General features: G+C 40.6%; 1 protein-coding gene across 11 annotated transcripts in view; it reads left to right on the top strand.

Annotated features, from left to right (window-relative positions):
* The window catches only part of NEBL (nebulette), a 360,144-nt gene that overhangs the window by 307,715 nt on the left and 30,099 nt on the right, over nt 1-22,330 (top strand). For 6 of the 11 annotated variants that reach the window (XM_032349568.1, XM_032349570.1, XM_032349565.1 and 3 more), the window contains 9 exons: nt 2,247-2,357; nt 2,525-2,635; nt 5,629-5,733; nt 11,316-11,408; nt 14,012-14,104; nt 15,360-15,452; nt 17,368-17,460; nt 18,729-18,833; nt 19,860-20,031. In XM_032349568.1, the coding sequence (XP_032205459.1) occupies nt 2,247-2,357; nt 2,525-2,635; nt 5,629-5,733; nt 11,316-11,408; nt 14,012-14,104; nt 15,360-15,452; nt 17,368-17,460; nt 18,729-18,833; nt 19,860-20,031 (976 nt within the window). Of the gene's footprint in view, nt 1-2,246; nt 2,358-2,524; nt 2,636-5,628; nt 5,734-8,067; nt 8,161-11,315; nt 11,409-14,011; nt 14,105-15,359; nt 15,453-17,367; nt 17,461-18,728; nt 18,834-19,859; nt 20,032-22,330 lie in introns of all 11 variants that reach the window. The other 5 variants (XM_032349573.1, XM_032349574.1, XM_032349575.1 and 2 more) reach the window with 4 other exon arrangements.

Below are 22,330 nucleotides of genomic sequence, written 5' to 3'. Positions count from 1 at the left end.
AAGGCTGGAGAAGAGCCTTCAAAATCAGTCTGAGAGTTGAAGCCAAAAGAAGGTATCCTTTCCATGGAGAGAACAATGTGGAAAGACTACAAATTATGTATTTCACACTTTTATCTAAGGGTCTCTAAGACACTTTCTTTTCATGAAACGTTGGAATGTCATGTCTTTCCTTGAACGGTATAGACTTGTTTTATTCAACAATATGCTGCTTTCAATTTCTGTATGTAGCTTAGGAATGTCTGCTAGTTCTTGAGAAGCTAGGGGAAAGAAAGGCCTAGGGGAGTCAGGTGTCCTATAGTTATATGTACATCATGATTATAGCCGTGCTGTTATTTTTGCAATCCAAAGGTCTCATTTGTATGTAATCCTAGCCATGTCCCATTTTGCCCAGTTGCTAGGTTCTCGCATCCATTTCAACCAAACTTTGGGACTTTTGAGGCTTAACTTTTCAAGGAAATTAATGTGGCATATATTGTTACATGAATCACTTTCAATAGTTAAACCCTCCAGAACCTATGGAATTGACCATGTGACTTTCTATTAGCCAATAGGAGATTAGCAGACATGATTCAGGCAGAACCTATAAAACTCTTGTGCATTGGGGCTTGTCTTCTTGGAATATAGGTGCCATCATGTTTTTTTTTTAAAACTTCAGAATTTTAGGGTGTTTTATTATACATTAGTATGTAAATGATGTAACTAAGGTCCTATGTAATCGATTGATGTGCTTGAGGATGCTTTTAGATTTGAACATTCATATTGCAAAATTAAATGACATACTTTTACCCTGGGACCTTGGTGACTATCTATGATTAGTGCCTCACTTTCTATATACATTGTCCTTCAAATGAGGTGCTTTGTTGGGGGTCTTAAAGAGGCTTACTAGAAATTTCTTTTAATACACACAGTAATAATGGAATATTATGATTTGAAGGTTAAATGCTATTATTTAAATTGTATTCAGAAATGTGAAACCGAGACTCCAAGTCCGTGAAAATAAACAGAGTTATGAGTAGAAGATAGGAAAAAATGTAATATTTTTCTGAGATTGAGATCTTCGTTTATACCTTTTAAAATAAAGGATATCACAAATAAGCAAGCCAACATTTATGCCATTGCAGGAAAACTGCAAATCTAGATTATGTCACATCTAGGCTACGTCAACATGATCGGAAATAACTGTTTTAGAAGAGATGTAATTAGATACAGCAATGTTTTTTTTTCTTGTAATACAATTTTTCATTGAAGAATCCATACACACTGAAAAGTGTACAATTTAAGTCTACAGCCTGCTTGATTTTTTATAATCTGTTTTAAAATGTGACGAGTCTTAGAGACATGTTGTGTCTGGGTAATTATGACTATTTTGTAGTAACACATAATTCAATTCAGGCTACTCAAAATAAGCAGATAATTTATGGTTCTTAGAACTAGACAGTAGAGGAAGCCCTAGGCTGGGCTTGCTCTGGAGCTCAGACAATGTAATTGAGTTTCAGTCTCTATCTTCAGTTCTCAGGCAGGCTTTCTTTTGTTCGCAAAGAGGTTCTTAGCAGTTCCTGGGGCTTCTTCTTTCTCCATCAATGTCTAGAAGAAGAGGGAAAGCTTCTTGATAGTATGTGTGGAAGAAGAATCCTACTCATCCCTAGAGAATTCTGGAAGGGCCAGGGATGGAACTTCACAAATCATATTGTGATTATACCCCATTCCCCGTACCCCAAGGGATGGGGTATAATGGTAAATTTATGTGAGCCCAACAGGACCCCCTGACTTGGGCCAGCCTCACCCAAGCTGAATGGTCTAGTATCAGGGAGCTGTGAGTTGCCCAGTGGCAAAGCAGGGAGCTAATGGGAGTTGGGGGTAACAGTGGTTGGATTCCAAGGAAGCAACCAGCAATAATTATTCACTGCAGAGCAAAAAGTGACAATTTTGCAATGACATCCTACTGATACTCATCAGATGAGTTATATGTTAACCAATAACTGATCAATTTTATTGTACTGAAATAGAAAAACTTCCTCTTTAGCTAACTGTGTTTCCTTTCTTAATTCAGTTTAGTGGGCAGGAGCCTTCTGATCCCTTGTGAATAAGTCACTCCAAGCCATGTTCCTCCCACAAGTTTTAAAACTCTTCCTAGTTTTGTAGAAATAAGAGTCCAAAGCCATGATCTTGATGTGAGATGCCAGCACAGTTGTTAACAGTTTTTCACGTTCTTGTGGAGCCCTCACTGCATGTTTTATTTTCTCCAGAAAGACTATAAGAAAGATCTGGAGACTGAAATAAGAGGGAAGGGCATGCAAGTGGGCCCAGACACTCCTGATATCCAGAGAGCCAAGAAAGCATCGGAAATGGCCAGCCAGGTGAGGAACCCACAAGATACAAAGTTTACAACAGACACGATGATCTGTGTATAGAAAAAGCATAAATGGCATTTTCGCACGTGTAGCCTTCAGATTCAAACACATACATATCAGCCTTGCTCTGGAAGGAGAAGCGAAGCTCTGAAGATTATTTTCTGTTCGTTTAGAAAGAATATAAGAAAGATCTGGAAAATGAAATTAAGGGGAAAGGAATGCAAGTGAGCATGGACATCCTGGACATACTACGAGCCAAGAGAGCATCAGAAATCTACAGCCAGGTTGGTAGAGGGAGTAAAGAGACTCTGAATACCATTTTCTGATTTTCAGTCCCCATGTGCCTTGTGTGTCTCTAAGACTGGTATTTTTTGGAGGGCACTGTATTCAAAGTCACTGCACTCTATTCTAGGAGCTATTGGTCAAACTTGATTAAACTCACTAATGAAAGGAAATTTGCTATAAATTCAATTCAGTGGCTGTTATTGAGTGTCTGAGCTCCCCTGTTTGAGTCCAACAACACTGTGATCCTTTTTATTTTTAGTTTTGACTCTAGTGCACGCTTGAATCCAGAGCTCACACTACAGAGAAAAGATTACAGATGAGTTTGTCTATTAACCATCTCATAGTAATAATGAATATTACCCCTAAATAGTCAGCTCCAATGAAGAATGAATAAAACAGGGTGCAGGGTGGAAGGTGAAATTGAACATTAATTAAAAATTAAGAGAAGAATGGTCTTCTTTGTAAAATTTAATTTACCAAGTCTGACCTGTCACACATCCTCTCTAAAGACTTGTTGAAAAAAAGTTCTAGAAAAGCTGGATTTGGATATAACCACAAAAGAATATATCTCATGGAAGAAGTTATGGATAAAATCTGATCTGGGCAAAAAAATTTAATTAGGGAATATTGTCTTCACTATAAAATTTACAAGGAAAAGAATGAATCCCAGTGGGAAAAAAAAACAGTAAAGGGGAATGAAAAAATTAAAATGGTGATAGAAAATTGACAAAGGAATTGCATTTGATGAAAGGGATTTATGATGAGAAGAATTTTCAACAAAATCTGACCAAATTTGTTAGAATTCTGATTAAAGCACAAGCAGAATCTGAACATCTAAATGGCGTCTCCAGACGACAGAGTCAAATGTCAAAGGAATTGTTTGCTTCTCGGCCTCCTCAGATGTCACAGCTGTGGGATGGTCCTGAAGTGCATGGCCATCTGCCCTCAGTGTCTCCTGGTGTCACCTGAACTAGGAGAAGTTGGCTCTAACTATATCAAGTGACTAAAATTATAAATAAATACATAAACCAAGTAAAGGGTCATAGGAGTCAGTGGAGAAAAGTTACTGTTTCAAGAATGTCAATCTCATTCATTCATTCATTCAGTAAATACTTTCTGAGCACCCACTTATGTGTAAAATTAGACACGGTTTTGCCCTTGGGGAACTAATCTCATAGTTTAATAATCAAATAATCACACAAATACAGTATTACCCACCATGATATATGCCACCATGATATATGCCACTCCCTCCAAAGGTAAGGGCTTCCCATGGGAAGCGATGCCTGAGTTGTCAGCATTCCTGCCTTAGCTTAACAGTGTTGCTTTGTTTGTGTGGGACAGAAGGATACATCTAACTTCAAGGAATTTTCATTATTTTAGGATACAATGGAATACTTATGATATTGTAACAATGCTGTGCTGAGTCTCAACACGAACAATAATTACCTTTCCTGACAAGCATGTGTTAACTTCACTGACTTTGGGCCCAGAGTGCCTGGGTTGAGTCCTGGCTCTGACACTTCTTAGCGAGTGTCTCAGTTTCCCCATCTGTAAGAGGGGATAGTAACACCATCTGCTTGGAGAGTTGATTTAATGAGTTAATGTGTATTTCGAACCATACCTATGACTATATAAACGTGGGTACTCGTTGAAGGTATGGCCCAGATTGGACCAGAGCTTATAGTAATACATTTAGTACACAGAAAATTGAGATTTTAATCTCAACTACAGAAATACTAGTATCTTTCCATTATACAAATGTATATTTTTCTGAAGTAGGAAACAGAGCACAAATCCGGAAGCATGAAAAATAGTGCATATAGAGAGCCATGTTACTCGTAGGAGCTATAGGACTACCTTGAACAGGGACTGGGGCTGCTCATGAAAGACTAGGTTTCTTCAGGGTTCTGGTCACCAATTCCAATGCATGTATGTGGAGGTTTCCCCACACCAACAAACAATTCTTGGACATTAGCAGGGGACTAGAGAATTCAACTCAATTCTGGCACTGTCTACTAGAAGCTGGCACCAAGTTCTACAGGTTTTGGGCTCAGTCCTAAAGGATGGTTCCCCTCCCCTTTTCAGATGCCAATTGCAAGCTCAGTTCTTCACCTGTGCTTTTTGGTCAACAGGCTGTAGATCACAGGTTCCCAGGACCCCGTACTCGGGGTTCATTTGCTAGAGCAGCAGATGGAACTTACTAGATCAGCAGTTTTTTATAAAAGGATATAACTCAGGAACAGGCAGATGGAAGAGATGCATTGGAAGAGATGCATTGAAGAGATGCATGAGGAAGGGTCCTGGAGCTTCCAAGCTCTCTCTAGGTTCATTCCCCATTTCCCCCAAATCTCACCATGTTCACCAACCTGAAGCTCTCCGAACCCTCTCCTTTTGGGTTTTATGGAAGCTTCATTACATTCAACTCTGGGGATTGGTGATTGATTTAGGCTCCAGCTTCTCTCCTCTCCCTAGAGGTTGTGGGTTGGGGACTGAAAGTTCTAACCCTCTAATCGCTTGGTTCCCCCTGGCAACCAGTCCCATCCTTAAGTGTGGTCCAAAAATCATTTCACTAACATGACTAAAAATATTTTAACCATTCTCATCACAGGAAATTCTGACAGTTTTAGGAGCTCTGTGCCAGAAATAGGGACAAAAACCAAATATGTATTTCTTATCATAAGTCACAATATCACAAGTTTCTAATCTTAGAAATGGCACAGAGGCCAAGGCCTCTGGAAGTCTTTGGATGGACTAGGGTGGGAACCGTTTCCTGAGAAGAGGCAGCCTGTTTCTCTGGACTCTTTGCTTACTGTTTTCTTATTCCTTTTATTTCTGCTGTCCCATCAACAACTGCTTTGAACCATAAGATATAATTTATGAGGATATGAGCCATGTGGAATAGTAGAGTTGGAAGCTGCATTATTTTCTATCTCTCATACATGTACATCACACACAGTCTCAGATTCATATTAAATGTTTATATTTTTAGAAAAAGTATAAAGACGAAGCAGAGAAGATGCTTTCTAACTATAGTTCTGTGTTAGACACTCCTGAAATTCAGAGAATCAAGATAACTCAACAAAACATTAGTGCGGTGAGTAACAATTACTGCTTCTCAGTGGGCACCTTGAAATTTTGTTTCCAGAAAGAGGGCATTTTTCCTCATTGTCTGATTGTTGCGTTGTTTGAATTTTCTATCAAATGTATTCTCTTTCCTTTGTTAAAATAACAAGAGTACTGTTAACCAAAATTCAGTCAAGTCAATTTAAAGATCTGATTGGTTTTATTCAATAATTCATGAATCAGGCAGTGTCCCCTCTAACAGATTTGAGAATGATCAGTAGAGATGTACAAAATGTACGACTTTGATAGGCAGAAGCCAGCAGGACAAGGAAGTTATTAGCAAGAGAGAAAATAGGATTGCTTCAGACAAGGTCACGTTCCCTTAGGGAAAAAGATGGGGGTCTGTCATGCAGATTACCTCTCTAGTGCTGATGAGGAAATTCCAGACTGATTGGTTTAAAATTCCACTCTTGGGAGAAGCTGAAACTGCAATTACTTTAAGTATTAAGTCTTGATGGGTCTTAACATGAGTGATTCCATTTTGGGCCTGTTGTTTCCTTTTAATAGTACCAAATGTTCTTATATGGTACAATTTATTATGATTGTTTTGGAATTACAAATTCAAATTTTCTTCTGTGGTACAAGCAAGAGTTCTTTTTAACTGAAATTTAAAATTTTACTCACGGAAGAGGTCTTAATCTTCCACACATATTTAACTTTGGAGATGAGAATAATACTATAAAATGACTTCCTTCCTGATCACTGATTTGCCATGATAATGTATTTAGGAATTTACTAGTTAATAACCAACTCCTAAACTTTTATTTTTTTTACTTTGAGGAATAGGAGTTGTATCAGCAATCATTAATTAAGGGAACGAGTCTATGTTTGATGGATATACAAACCTGAATTCTAAAATTATAAAAATTGACCATACAGCCAATATTTATAAGTAGAACTAGCTCCTTAGCATTTAGTAGTTAAGTAAAGGCCCCATCAAAATACAAATTCTATGAAGTCTGAGGACTTTCGGAATATTTCTACTTTGTAATAAATTGGCAAACTCAAAACCTCCAGGTGTGCTAGTCAGGTACCATTAGGGCCTTCAAAGCAAGTGTACTAAGAAAGGGAAAAGTCTGGCTTGAAGGGATGATCAGGGGGAAAAAGCTGTTTCCACTCATCTCCTGTGATTCTATGTGTTATAGATTTCTTCTTTGGGGGAAAACATCTCTGAGGCCATACTTTCCCAACCCCCATTAGGGCTCACTGAATTACCAAATCTTAACAGGGGCAATAGTTTAGTCCTCATCTGCCTTTCTGATGTTTACTCTACTATTTGGTAAAACGTTTTGTTTCTTCGTTTTGCTTTGTCTTAGAAAGGCCCGGATTGTTGGTAGGAGTGGAGAGCCACGTGGGAAGGTTAATGAATAAGTAGAAGAGACGGAAATAGACTGAATAAATTTTTTTTTTTAAGATTTTATTTATTTATTCGTCATAGAGAGAGAAGCGAGAGCAAGCACAGGCAGACAGAGTGGCAGGCAGAGGCAGAGGGAGAAGGAGAAGCAGGCTCCCTGCCAAGCAAGGAGCCCGATGTGGGACTCGATCCCAGGACGCTGGGATCATGACCTGAGCCGAAGGCAGCCGCTTAACCAACTGAGCCACCCAGGCGTCCCTGAATAAACTTTTGATGTTGATGATGAAGCCACTATTTTCTGTGACGAGAATGAGGGCATCTTTGTGTTTGGAGAATAGCACTTGCTTAAAATTTCTTGCCATTTTTGAATTAAATGAAACTGCTTAGTAAGCTTTTCTAATATGTGCTTTGCTTTTTCTCAAACGCACATATGATATATGTTTGTATTTGAAGAAGGAAACTCTAGTTTGCCAACTTTTTTTTTTTAAGATTTTATTTATTTATTTGACAGAGATCACAAGTAGGCAGAGAGGCAGGAGGTGGGGGAGGGGAAGCAGGCTCCCCGCTGAGCAGAGAGCCAGATGGGGGGCTTGATCCCAGGACCCTGAGACCATGACCTGAGCCGAAGGCAAAGGCTTTGCCTACTGAGCCACCCAGGCACCCCAAGTTTGCCAACTTCTATTCTTAGACCACGTAATCTGCAGCCATGTCATTACCACACACGAGGTATCGGGGGTTACCTGTGGAATGCTGTGGAATGTGAGACCCAAATTGGACATTTATTCTCATAATGGATTATTTAATTGATTGATATAACCTCGTTACTCATAAACAGAAGCTGTATTCACCTTACCTGAGAACCTAAGAAATTGTCTTTCTTTAATAAGAACCTGATCTAGGACCTGAATTCCAATAAGCTTCTAGTTATTCTTTCCTTCTCTTATAATAAAGATATTTTATAATAAAGAAATAGGAGCTGGCACAGCAGTAAAAAATACTCCAGAGACTGAACGAGTAAAGAAAAATCAGCAGAATATTAGTTCAGTAAAGTGCTTTACAACATTAATTATCCTTTCCAAAAGCAAACATAAGCTAGATAAATGTTTTTAGTTCTTTGCTAAACTGGCTGCTTTTTCTTTTAGTCTTCACTTTGTTAAAATGCTATTTCATCAAATATCAAAGGTCTCACTTTCAGAAGGAAAACTGTAGCCTTGTTCCCCTTGAACCTAAAGCAGTGTTTCATCTTGATCTATCATAGTGTACGAGAGATAGATCACTTTAATAGTCCTGTAATGAAATCTAGGATTAGATTTCATCTTTTGAACAGAATTTTAACTGCATTAAATTTTTCAGAGGAAAGATAAATTTCAGTACCTCTCCACAACTTGGAGGAAAGAAATTTTACCCTACAGAACGATTAAAGGCCCTTAGTACATTTATTTGGTGGCTTAAGAGAAGGTTCCAGAGGCCCTGTTTGTGTTCTACTTCTTCCAGCTTTCAGCAAAGCAAAAACATGCACCTTTGCTATAATTTGTAAAATAACTTACCCTCCAACTCTCTTTGAGCTTGGAGGGGGAGGCTAGAGGAGGTGCTTACTATTATGGATGAAAACTTTTTCATTCGGTATTTGACATTTACAGTGGAGACTTGCTATCCTTACCAACAGGAATTCTCCCATGGATATGTAGTATATTTAATTGCATTCATTCTTTCTTTCCTTTCTTTTTCTTCTTTTATTTTTTAGCATTTTGTAGCCATAAAGTATTTTTATTTTATTTTATTTTATTTTATTTTAGGGAGGGAGAGAAAGAAACTTAAGCAGTCTCCTTGTCCAGTGAAGAGCCCCACATGAGGCTCGATCTCACAACCCTTAGATCATGACCCGAGCCAAAATCAAGAGTCGGATTCTTAACTGACTGAGCCACCTAGGCACCACATATATTTAGTTCCTTGTTGAGGAAGTCTTAAAGGTTCTTTCCTGAAATCCCCCTCTCCTTTCTCTTCACCTTCCCTCTTGAAGGCAGAGCCTTTAAGTAATTTAAGTAGAACAGCCCGGGTTAGACATCTCTGTCAGGATAGTTACGGGGCATGCTAGAAGATGAGTGCACATGGGTTTTTGTGGAGAAAGAGTACGAAAGTCAAGGTAAGAACCTGATTCTAAAAGCACACTTCAAAAAAATCTGCAGAATACTAGTGCAATAAAATTTCTGCAGCATGAATGAACACAGCTTTCTCTTGAAGAAAGTGTGAGGAGTAGGAGCTTACGGTGAGGGCGTGCAACTGTGTTCCGATCCACTGTGGCGAGAGCCTCGTGTCTGGCCATGCTGGGGTCCGCTGGGGAAGTTAGTTTGGCAGAAAAGGATACTATGTTTGTTTCCTTCACTTCCAAATGATAATATTTGAATCGTACCCATCAGCGTCCTGAAATACAATGTTATAAATGTCCTGTAGTGTGCAGTTCCATCACCTATAGGAAGATGACTGTGCCATTTTGATTAGTTTAAAGTCCTATGAAAAACACAAATGTTCATCTTTAATCACGTTTAGCTTCTCACCCGAGGAAAATCACGCAAAGGAGTATGGTAGATCATTTCTTGTTCCAGCGTTGCGCTGCCTCTCCTAGCAAACAATAAATGCATAGTTCTGTATCTCTGTGAGGTTGGGGCCATAAACTCCTGCTTAGTATTCAAATGGAAAGTTGCCCTTTCAAGATTAGCCAGATCTGTCAAACCAAGATATGATTCTCTAACATTTAAAGATCTCGACATTTTCCACCTCCCCTGTACAAGCGTTTTAGCTATTAGCTTTCCCTGTTAAGAACTATTTTTGAATCTTTATTTAGAGGTGGTCTTTCGCAGTGTATTCTCGATTTAACTGTTTCAGATCTGGACTTATATTGCCGTTGTTACTCATATTAAACCTAAGGCTCCTAGGACATAGACATGTAGGTTACCATTTCTTTGCCACCGTCAGCATGGATTTCAGCCTGAATCATTTAAACATTACCGAGTGATTTCTTTCTTTTGTTTTTTTTTTATGATTTTATTTATTTATTTGATAGAGATCACAGGTAGGCAAAGAGGCAGGCAGAGAGAAAGCGGTGGGGGGGGAGCAGGCTCCCTGCTGAACAGAGAGCCTGATGCGGGGCTTGATCCCAGGATATGACCTGAGCCAAAAGCAGAGGCTATAACTCACTGAGCCACCCAGGCGCCCCTACCGAGTGATTTCTAAAACCTGGTTTGGGTAGATTTAAGTCTTTGCTAAATTTCAACATGGGCCTCTTCATTTTTGCCTGCATTCGCTACATATAAATATTGATGTGTGTCCTTTTTCTTGAATCTAATCTTCCATGAATCTTAGACTTCTTAAAATACCACTTGATACGATGGTATTACTAATCATTTCATAAATTCAAAGAGCTGTTTCTCATCTCGTGCATAACCGTGTGCTGACATGACCATTTTTGTCTGGTTGATCTTCCTCTAAATAGATTTGAGGGAAGAGCTTTTGAATAAAGTGGGTGCCAGGATATAGGTTGGATTTGTAGAACATGATTCTGTGGGTAGAAGACACAGGCCCTTCAATACAAATCAGGAGTCTTGGCCTCTGCTTTTTTGTACATTTCCCCCCACCTTCCACTTCCTCTTCTTTTGTTGTGGCCACTTTATTTTTTTCCTTATTCCAGAATATTTGCATGCTCTCACCTAAATAAGCAGTCTTCCCAAGGCTCTGTAGCAAACGCAGTTTGGCTTTTGTCTTTAAATCTATGATACATTTAAATTCACACGTTAATGAGTAGAAACTGCTTTTTGGCTAGAAACTTGAAGTTATTATATTCATTAGGAGGATTTCCAAGGTTTTTTGTGTATCTGCCTAATGATAAAATTTATTTTCATGAGCAACATTTGCTTATTTTAATGAAATAATTCCTATGGTGATGGCTAGGTGAATAGATATGAGTTCATTGGCACGTTTGGATTAAAAAAAAGCATCATCCCATAAAATAAAATAAAAATTTCTGTTCCCACTGAAGGAAAATTACTGTTGAGAGTTTAAAAATTCAGCTGTGTAATAGTTACGAATGCAGGAGTCTTAACTATCTTTTAAGCCTTGCATTGAAGAAAACCCACATTGTTTTTTTCTGTTGTTTGTTTTGTTTTTAATAATTTACCACCTTATTTCTTAAACACATACTGCAGGTAAAATACAAAGAAGAGATGCATCAGGCAACGGCCATTTCCGATCCTCCAGAGCTAAAGAGAGCTAAAGAAAACCAGAAGAACATCAGCAATGTGTGATCATATTTCTTTGAGTACCGTTTTCTATTTCTTTGAATGGCAGTAGGCAGGGAGGGCGTGCACTTGTACGAGCAAAGCCCCAGGACAATGCACACTGTTGCAGGAGGCCCAGTTGCTAAAAGATGGAGCTAGATGGCCCCCGTCTTCAGGCTGGGCTGGCATGGCCCCGCCTGTGTGCATTTATGCATCAAAGGACATGTTACTTGTATGCCCGCTCTGTTCTTGTTCTGGGGAAATTCAAAGCTGAGTGTGACTTCTCCAGATCTCTAGGAGAAACAGACATGGGAATAAACACCCACTGTGCATGAAGAGCTATCACAATAGTTAATATTGACTGACTGACCGTTTGCTATGCTTGTGGAGTACATTACATGTGGTGTCTCATTTAATGATAAATAATGTTTCCTTTTGCGAAGTGCTGTGGAAATGCAGAGGAGGAAGGCAATGTTCGCGGCAGAGAGGGGAAGACCCTCCGGGGAAGTGTGACATTTGAGTTAGGTCTTGAAGGGTTAATAAAAGTTGGGGTGGATTTCGTGAGGAAGCGCCTTCCTGGCCAAGCAGAACGCATCTGTACACGTTTACATGCCGGTCAAGGAGGGGAAGGTTTAGTGTGATGAGTGCATAGGGTAGCAGGTGGCAGGGACCTGCTGGTGCAGAGAGAAGTAATTCCGGCCCTAAGGAGGTGAGTTGGGAGTCTGGTGTTTCCCGAAGTGCGGTTCACGTGTAACTGACAGGTGCTCCTCCCATGAGCAGGTCTTGGCTTAGGGATTATAATGTCTTAATGTGTCCCTTTTTCTAAAAGAAAGGGTAGTCATTTTCAATGTGTCAGAGAGATCTAACACCCCCTTAAAATAACTTTATTTGCAAATAGTAGTGAGTTAATTTAATGAAAGACTAATATTGGTGAGCATGCTTGAGAGCCAGCCTGGCATACAGTAAGGGCTGTGCACGTGGTAGAAACTGGCACCATACTGGAGTTGCAGGAAATACGGGGACCCTGGTCTGCTGGCTGGATCCCAGCTCCAGCCTTTACTCGCTGTAAACCCTTTACAAACCCTCACCTCTCCCAGCCTCAACTTCCTTATCTATGAAGCTGGCACGAGGGTATGATGTGAGATGGTGCCTGGAGAGCGCTTAGCCTCTCTGTGAATGAATGAATGAAAACAAGACGCGAAGAGTCCCCAGTATCAGATTTACATCCCCAGACTTACATCCACTGCCGAGTGGCTACAGCAGTTTCTCCACCTCCGTCACGCCGGTCAGCAGCATTTTCCCCCTCCGTGCTCTACCTGGAGTAATCTTTCCTTACATCCTGGCCATCAGGTAGAGCTGACACTGGACCTCTTCTCACTTTAACTGAGACAATTCATTATCCCAGATACAGAATCTGCCTAAATTCTCAACCACATCTCCGGGCACAAAGAAAGGCACCCCCTGAGGAAAGCAGTTCCCCCAGAAGGGGCCTGACCCTTTGTCCTTTATTTCCCGGCTGATCAAGCTTCTCTTCACTGTCACGTTTGCGGCTGAGGGGTGCAGCTCAAGTCCATTTTTATCCACAGGCCCCGCAGGTCCTGTGATGTCTCGCAAGAAAAAAAAAAATCTCTTCCACTAATTTTAAATTCCAGAAAATCATTAAGACCATCCCTGTGGAGTTCCTCATAATAGGATTTTCACCTTCAGTTTTACTTTTTGCCTGTCAAAAATTCGTTTGACGGACATGCTGTTCCGTTTCTTTGTGCTGGATGCTCATTTATTTCCCGGGGGTGTCAAGGGGTTGCTGGAAAACTGACCACAAATGTCAGGATCTGATCCTCCCAGCCAAGAAAGAGCACGTCCTAGGCAGTAGGTCAGGCAGATTTCCATAATGCCAGTCCGAGCGCAGGCCTGCCATTGTGAGCACTTGGTAGAGAAGGGAAATGTTGAGGTTCGGGGTGTGTTTCCCTGGTGACAGTCTGTCACAGAGGTGCACGTGTGGGACAGGGGCAGCCCTCCTCGCTGATGACAAGAATATACACTTTTTTAAATAAAGATTTTATTTATTTATTTGACAGAGATCACAAGTAGGCAGAGAGGCAGGCAGAGAGAGAGGAGGAAGCAGGCTCCCCGCTGAGCAGAGAGCCCGATGCGGGGCTCGATCCCAGGACCTTGGGATCATGACCTGAGCCAGAGGCAGAGGCTTTAACTCACTGAGCCACCCAGGCACCCCAGAATATACAGTTTTTATTGTTAAATATAAAATGGTGGTTTGATAGTGTTGCTTTAGTGCTATGAAGAAATGAATTCACAGAAGGGTTAATTTCTTATGACCAATAATGGCCAAACTCAAACCACCAATACATAAGACAATTCCAAAGAAGCACCACCAAAATGTGGTGGAAATATGGAAGTTTAAAACATTCGGACAAGAAGGAGCTAGGAGTCTGGGATGAGTGTGTTAGAATCGTCTGTTAGGAATGCCTATTTCATATTACAATCCTAATGAAGATTTTAACTAACTTAACGCCCTCTAGCCGGGGGGCATTCCTTTTAGTCTGTTCTGGACGGTGGGTGCACACCTCCTTGCCTAACTCCATGTGGTCTTGGACCTTGTCCCACAGCTCCAGTACAAACAGCAATGCCCCAAGGCCACACCGGTGAGCGTCACGCCGGAGATGGAGAGGGTGAGGAGAAACCAGGAGGAGCTGAGTACGGCAAGTGGTTCTGAGTTCTCTATTGTCAAGTGTTACGAATTTTCCTCCTTCACGCTGCTCTCTGAAAACCTCAAGTCCTTCACGGGACTGGATGCTCCTTCTCATGGTCATGTGCTTGAGGGCATGAACTTTGGTTCTTTCCTGTGATCCCGGAAGTGCAGGACTGTCTTGCTGTGATTTAGCCGTGCTTGTTTAGTTAAGAAGTCTTCAGTAAGCCCCCCAGTCTGTATTCTGCTGTACACAAAGATGGGCAAGACCTAGTTCCTGTCCTCATGGACTTCATAGTTGAGTAGGTAAATCTCTAGTTTCAGGGAAGGATCTGGAGAGAAGCAGATCTGTTGTCAGTCTGAGAAAAAAACAAAACAAAACTTGTTGAAATAGAGCAAAATGAAGAGCCGGCTGGACTGGGATTCAAAGGCATCATGTCAGAGCAGGAAAACTAAATAAAATGAAAAACTTTAGTCAGTCAGTAATGTGTTGCTAATAAATCAGTGAGGGTTAACAGTCAGGAGAAACCTCTAACAGGGCTCCTGTGTGAACTGCTTTATGTGAACCTGTAAGGTTGCCACAAGTTATTTCTCTGGTTTGTAGGTACCGAAAACTGAGTCTTGGGGAGGTCAGAGGACATGCCGGGGACCCATAGTTTGAAGGACAGAGATGGGATTTGAACCCAGGCCTTCCTCAATTCAGAAATCCCTTTCAAAGTACCCCCTACTGGGTATTTTGCCCATTTGGGGGATACTTTCATGGAAATTTTATCAAAATAAACTTTTGAAGAAGCCTTCTTCTCCCCCGAAAGGGAATTTTGAAAGACTTTAAAATTTGAGTGTGAGTTTTTCCAGGTAGAGGAGAAAATCAGGCTGAATACTGCTTTATTCGTATAATACCCTTGGAATGTGGGAGGAACAAGGGGTCTTCATCTTCTTTCGAAAGCCTCAGAAGGCGAGTAAATGGCCGCCGCCATTTGGCTACCTCACTGTGATTCTCTTGCAATGACCTCATTCCCTGTGTCTCCCTTATGTTTCCATGGCTTTCAGTTAACAGAATTGGCAGTGAGCTTTGGTATTCAACAGCAAAGTATTTATTGAAAAATCTGAAGAATCAGGATCTAGGTGTAGATATGAACTGAAGGGTGGGCGCTTAACTACAGTGGGGGAAAACGTGTACAGAAAGGGTCAATTTTGAGGTTCTTCCTCTGCGGTGTTTTGGGGAGACCATTCTACCATCTGTTGAAACTCTCGCTTATCCTCTGCAGGTGAAATACAAAGGAGAAACTAAACAGGCAACGGCCATTTCTGATCCACCAGAGTTGAAGAGAGTTAAAGAAAATCAGAAGAACATCAGCAATGTGTGACCTTAGTAGCTTTCTTTCTCATGATAGCAAACGTATTATGGACATGTTGTTGAAGGGATCACGTTGATAACATTTTCATAACCTTGAGTTGGCTGTTCTGCTCTCCATTGCCTGCCAGTTTACTTGAAAGGTTGTAGGGTCTGCGGTGGGGTGGGTACAGACAGGCATTCCGTCCTCTAGATTTCCCAGTGACCGCCAGTACGATTTTGGTCTCTCGATGACTGTGTGTCCCTCTCATCTTGTCTGCATGCTTACAGCTGCTGTGTTTCCCCAAAGGGATGTGGCAGTGGCTTCTAGCATCTTGGCCCTTCAGATAAGCTTTCCCACTGCTTTTCCTACTAGTATGTGCTCTTGTTCACTAGCCTGTTCGGTTCCATCGCCCACTCCCAGCTACTGTCATTTTATTTTTGGACAGCGTCTTGGGGTACATTATAAAGTGTGCATGCCTGAAGAGATCACAAGGGACGGGCCCCATGGGAGCTGTCAGTTTTTACTCAGGCACCAACCCCTGGCGTGTTCTTAACCCCCTTCTATTTTTTTTTTTTTAATTTTTAAATTTTTTAATAAACATATAATGTATTATTAGCCCCAGGGCTACAGGTCTATGAATCACCAGGTTCACACACTTCACAACACTCACCATAGCACATACCCTCCCCAATGTCCATAATCCCACCACCCTCTCCCTACCCCCCTCCCCCTGGCAGCCCTCAGTTTGTTTTGTGGGATTAAGAGTCTCTTATGGTTTGTCTCCCTCCCTTCCTACCCCCAAACCCTCCACGTTGCATCTCCACTTCCTCATATCAGGGAGATTATATGATAGTTGTCTTTCTTCGCTTGACTTATTTCACTCAGCATAATACCCTCTAGTTCCATCCACGTTGTCACAAATGGCAAGATTTCATTTCTTTTGATGGCTGCATAGTATTCCATTGTGTATATATACCACATCTTCTTTATCCATTCACCTGTTGATGAACATCTATGTTCTTTCCATAGTTTGGCTATTGTGGAAATTGCTGCTATAAACATTCGGGTGCACGTGCCCCTTTGGATCACTATGTTTGTATCTTTAGGGTAAATAACCAGTACTATGATTGCTGGGTCATAGGGTAGCTGTATTTCCAACTTTTTGAGGAACCTCCATGCTGTTTTCCAGAGTGTTAACCCCCCTCTGTTTATGTAATCCATAGCTGTAGGTCACTGAGAGAATCCTTTCTCAAGGTCATTCAGGTCATTAACATATAGTTTGGGTTCTCTGGAAGAGGAAATCTGGAAATCTATTAGGTTCAAAGAAATCTTTTCTTCTTTAAACCTTTAAAGTCTTATGAACTTATAAAACAAAGGCAGGTCACTGTTTGGCACTTCTCACAACTGTGTTTTGGAGAAGTAGATGCTCATCTTTTCCCGATCTATGTAAAATCACAGTTGACATAACTCCATTAGTCTCCGAAAGGAACATGTTACTGGGAAGGAAGAATGGAGCCGTGGGAAGCACGCCGGCCTGTTTATGGGTGACGTCGGTCCCCTACTTAGGCATCTTTTCAAAAGTTCTGCCGCATGCAGTTAATTACTGACAAACTGTAATAGTGTATGGGTAGGAACACCTTTAAGGAATATCCATGAAGACATTTCTCCTCTTCCTTTGTGATACGGTGCTTCTGACAGCTTTACTGATGGTGTGCTCATATATTTGAGTGACTTCATTCCCAGGGATTCATGCTATGGGAGGAATGAAAATAGATTGATTTAAAATGCAAGCATTTTAAATATGGTCAGCCCTCTAGATGGCGTTCTCCTTTTTTCGTAGTTCCCTTTCTTGGCTAGCTCCTTAAGATAGCTACTGTGAGATGCTTATTTATTCGAATTGATTCACAGTCCCCTTATTTTTTATTCTCTGAAATGGCAGGTTCATTATAAAGGTCAACTGGGAAGAGCTACAGCTTTAAGCATAACTCCTGAAATGGAAAGAGTGAAGAAGAACCAAGAAAATATCAGTTCGGCAAGTGGTTTTATCCGTTTTGGTCTGTTACAAAGGATGCGTCCGTTATTATTTACTTGCAGTCCTGTTTGTCTTTTTTTTTTTTTTTTTTCTTTTGTGAAAATAAAAAGTATTTTCAAGCAACATTTGTGATACACGCAGTAAGTACATGTGTTATTTCCAATGACTTCCATTGCAAAACTTGACGTTATCCCGCAATCCTTCATTGCTCTTTCCAGATGTGACCAATGGTTACCTTCAAAGCTTAGTTCAAAGCTTAGTTTCAGACTCTCTCATACTTATTTAAACAGTGATTCAGGTTATGTGAGCCAGTGTCTTTGAAAGTGGTGACGTCTTTGATGAGCAAGTTACGGGAGTGTCACTCTGCAGATGTACTCCATTGGCTGCGGATTGTTAAATGTTCTCAGCGAAACAAAATCAGGAATGACTCGTTACACCAGAGTAAGGACATAGAGTAAAAAAATCTTTCAATGCATTGAATATAGAATTCAGTTAATCATTAAAGTCCTTATTTGAACAGGATGCTTTCTCTTAGTAAGTATTGGGATTTTTGCTCCGAATTGCACAGGGTGCCCAAGTCCTCGGTGATTGCTATCTTAATGGCATGCATAAACAGCTTCATAAACAGCAGTGTTCTGCCTGCCGGGTGTTAGGAAGAGCTTGCTTATGCCTGGGAATCAGCATTTAGGTTTTACAGTTCATGCCTCTCCAGTGGCATTTCTGCCCAGAGATGCTGACTGTATTTGACATAAATTACCTTTAAGCTGTGGCTGCTTAGAAGGAAATTCGATTTTGATATTCCTTGTTTTTCTTATCCTTTACAGTGGGAAAAAAAAAAGAAAAGAAAAGGAAATAGAGGGATGCTTGGGTTTGGTATACATTCAAGAGTGTTGTGGTGGAAAATGGGGAAATCTTAGAAACAGGACAACGCATTTAGGTTTCATTTGGTTTGGGTTTTTCCTGTTTAACGGAAGTGTGATAAGCACTTTTCCTGACTACATTGTTAGTGGATATTGGTCATTCACACACCATTCTTGATTCATAGAGAGACTTAGGTTGTCTTCGCTGTAGCTTTTCAAGGTGAATTTTGAGAGTAAAATTTTAGATTGTTACCCTAGAATGACAGATAACTCACTGAACAACTTCCTTTGGAAAGAATTGGGAATATGTTCTATGTGTTTCACTCATTTGGAAAGTCTGAAAAGTCATGTAATGTTTTCTCTTAAAATTGTCTTCTTGTTAAGTACATTCTACTATTTACTTTGCAGGTAAAATATACCCAGGACCATAAACAGATGAAAGGTAGACCAAGTCTGATTTTAGATACACCTGGTCTGAGATATGTCAAAGAAGCACAAAATCATATTTCAATGGTAGGGTACAACCAGCTCCTTCTTCTCATGACTAAAACATACTAAGGAATGGCCCCACCCAGTGTACTGACGGCGTCGCTCACCATTAATCTGGATAACTAACAACGCATGAATGCAAAGCAGAATGTGGATGGGCCCATCCATTTGAGGGGACTTTCTAATCACACTGAAATGTAATGGACATCTTTAGTCCTAATAAAGTAATTTTTCTCAGTGATATTTTGGGTGTGTTTTTATTTCTAACATGACTACTATGAATGCATTTTATGAAAAACATTTGCTCGGACTTCTTTTCAAGTAATTTTACGACAGAGCTTGGTATGTTTACATGTTGCAAAGAATATAAAAAATGTGTATGTCTTTTAAAGCAGTTTCATGAAGTACAATTTATACACGATAAGGTTTATTCATTTAAAGTGTACAATGCAGTGGTCTATAGTAAAATTTACAGGTCCAATTTCAGAACATGAAAAAAGTGTATGTTTTGAAGTACGTATATCCATTTTTGCAATAATATACAAAAATTATATGTATCATTATTTTTGACTTTCAATCTAATTTTAAATAATACTGTTTTCTTGCATAATTGTGTGGAAATAACATGTCATTTTAATACCTGTTAAAGGTTCAAAGATAGAAAATTAATTTGTACCTAAGTTAGTACATTTTAGGAAATCACCAGGATTAAAATATAGATGTATCTTTTAAGCCTTCTCACTGATATACTGTACTGGTTTATATATAAATTTAAAAGAGTTGCTAACCATAATGATGGAAAACTGTGAAAATATCAGCAGTTGATTCCTGATGCGAGGAAGCTGACATTTCAGACACTATTTTCGGAATAATTGGAAAAGATACATATATATGGGAAACACACTAGATGCAGCTGAATCTAGATGCAGTTGATTGTAGATACGTGAGTGTGGAGAGTGATCTAGAGGCAGCTGCCGTATCAACATGTTGTGAGGTATGTAACAACCAGGAAATTTCAGATTGAGTTCATGCTGTTTTCCTTTTTTTCAGGTAAAGTATCATGAAGACTTTGAAAAGACAAAGGGAAGGGGCTTTACTCCTGTTGTAGATGACCCCGTGACGGAGCGAGTAAGGAAGAACACCCAAGTGGTTAGCGATGCGGCCTACAAAGGTGTCCATCCTCACATTGTGGAGATGGACAGAAGACCTGGGATCATTGTCGGTAAGCTGATGGTCCTCCTTGGCAGGTCCACACAGTCAAAAAGATTGTCCTTGGCCTAGCTTTTCAATCAACCTACTTATTCACTAGACGACTCCTCAAATGTTTGATGTGGTGCCCATCTAAGCACAAACCATGGGCTAAGTGTTATTGTTGGTGCCATGTTGAATGGGATCCGTGGTTCTTGCCAGGTTATCAGTGCCAATCCGTTCTGTTATTGGGCCTTCTCTGTCTTTAATAACTTTCTGGCCTTAAGAGTGTATTTGTATTTAAGCTCAAATACAAGACGTGAGTGAGAACAATGGTTGAAAAATTATTTTGTTTTCCTTTCGCTTATGTACCTGACCAATGCATTGTACTGCAGACATCGTCTACATGGGGGACACAAATGGCAGAAAAAATCCCATTTTGGTTCTTTTACCACAAATAAAAGTGCTAGAGAGATTCTGATAGTATTCCATAATATGAGTAGCTCTTTTTTTTTGAATATTATCTCTGAATGGGGATAATCAGGAGCTGTCTACAAATGCCATAAATCTGAGATGAAGGAAGTTTCTCTCCTCAATGTTCTTCTCTTCTATCTGGGGACATCTTAGGAATGTAGTCTTGAATGGTGGCTGAGATAGCAGGGACCACCCCAGAGTATAAGGAAGGGCTAGAAAGACAGTTATTGACTTTTCAGTACCTATCAATGGCCCATACTTCCAAATGACTGTCATCTGAATTTTCATAGCTAGTCCAGTCCTAAAGCTTAGGTAATATTTTTGGGAACCATTCCACACGCTCATCAATAATCTGAGTGTTAGGTGAGCTTCTTCTTCACAGGGGAAGAGCTTATTTTTTTGGAACTAGTGAAAGGCCATTTAGAGGTGGGCTGGGCAAAGGAAGTGTGTATCTGACTCGGTACTGTCTTAACGTAAAGCAACAATACTGAGATCAGGGCACTAAGTTCCTTGAATGATTTAGTGAGTCTGAAAGTCCTTCTCACAGAGGGATTTCACACACATTTGCACACTACTGACAGCTCGTCCACATCTTCCAAAGGTGATTTTGTAGAAGGATCACCGTAATTCAGATGGATGAGCTGAGATGTTTTCATTGAAAGTAACATGGTGTTAATTTCATTGCCTTGGTTTAACATCTCACAAGGGATGGTGAGAACAGAGACTCCGATTTGTCCCTCAAGGGTGGAGAGAGATGCTGAGAGTCTGCACAGCTTACACCGGGATCCTCTGCTCTAGATCAGGGCCTGAGTGATGGCGAAGTTCTTGTTAGAAACTGGGAGATTGTCTAGTCTTCAAGCTCTCAGAATTCAGTCCTCGCTATCTTTGAGATAGAAATCATTATTTATTTATTTTTTAAAATCGCAACATCTATGTCTTTAAATTATTCCCTTACTGGAAGTCACTTTACTTCTTCTTACTGGGGGAGACTGTTTTCCATTGAGGACTTTTTTATGAAGCCACAAAATGAAGCACATTCAACAAACAAACTTCTGAGCCAGGCAGGGAAATGCAGATTTGGAGATTTTCTGAGCAATTCAGACTAAGCCAATTTGTGCTGCTTCTACCTTTGCTGGAGGCTCTGCTATCTCCTAGGTGCGTCCCTGTGGCCAGGCTAACTCCATCTCTCTATGTCTTCATTTCCCCCTCTATGAAACGGGATAGTAATAGTGCCTACTTAAATATGGCGTGACGCGGAAGTGAGTTACACTGTTGACCGACAGTGGTGCCCACACGTACCTCAGAGCTCTACTTCTAGTTCATTAATTGTTTTTACTCTGTAGCTAGATTTTTCACTCTCCGCTGGTGAGGACAGCGCTGTGCAGATTATTTTAGGACCTGAGCACCATTAGTTGGAGACGCAGGTGAACCTGGAAGTTATTATATTTGGATTTTGCCTCTGACTTAAATAGGAGAGTGGACTGGCCTGCTCGGTCTGGTTGCTAAGCATGGCAGTGAACACATCTCCCGTCCTCTGAGAGCAGGAGGCTGCTCCTCGCTTGTCTTTCCATCCCTCATTGTTCTTCTGTCCGTTCCTGCACTTTTCCCATAAATGTGTCTTGTGAGGGTTAAGCTTGCACTCACGGGCTCCCAATAAAAGTTGGGCTGGCCACTTACCTACATTTTAAACCATTTGTTTTAGGGAGAGAAGTTTTTGTTCTTCGTTTTCTCAGACAAAAACCTCTCAGTCATGAATGACTCAGGCGCCCTTGCTCAGGAGCGTAAATCAAACGTTTTACCTCTTTCAGCCTGTGGAGAGCACGAGTGTTGGGGGTTCGGGGATGCGGGGAGTTGTTGGT

The sequence above is a fragment of the Mustela erminea genome, chromosome 6 (assembly GCF_009829155.1).
Source record: "Mustela erminea isolate mMusErm1 chromosome 6, mMusErm1.Pri, whole genome shotgun sequence".
NCBI classification, from domain to species: Eukaryota; Metazoa; Chordata; class Mammalia; order Carnivora; family Mustelidae; genus Mustela; species Mustela erminea.
Note: the sequence above shows the minus strand (reverse complement) of the source record. Positions and strands in the feature narration are given on the sequence as shown.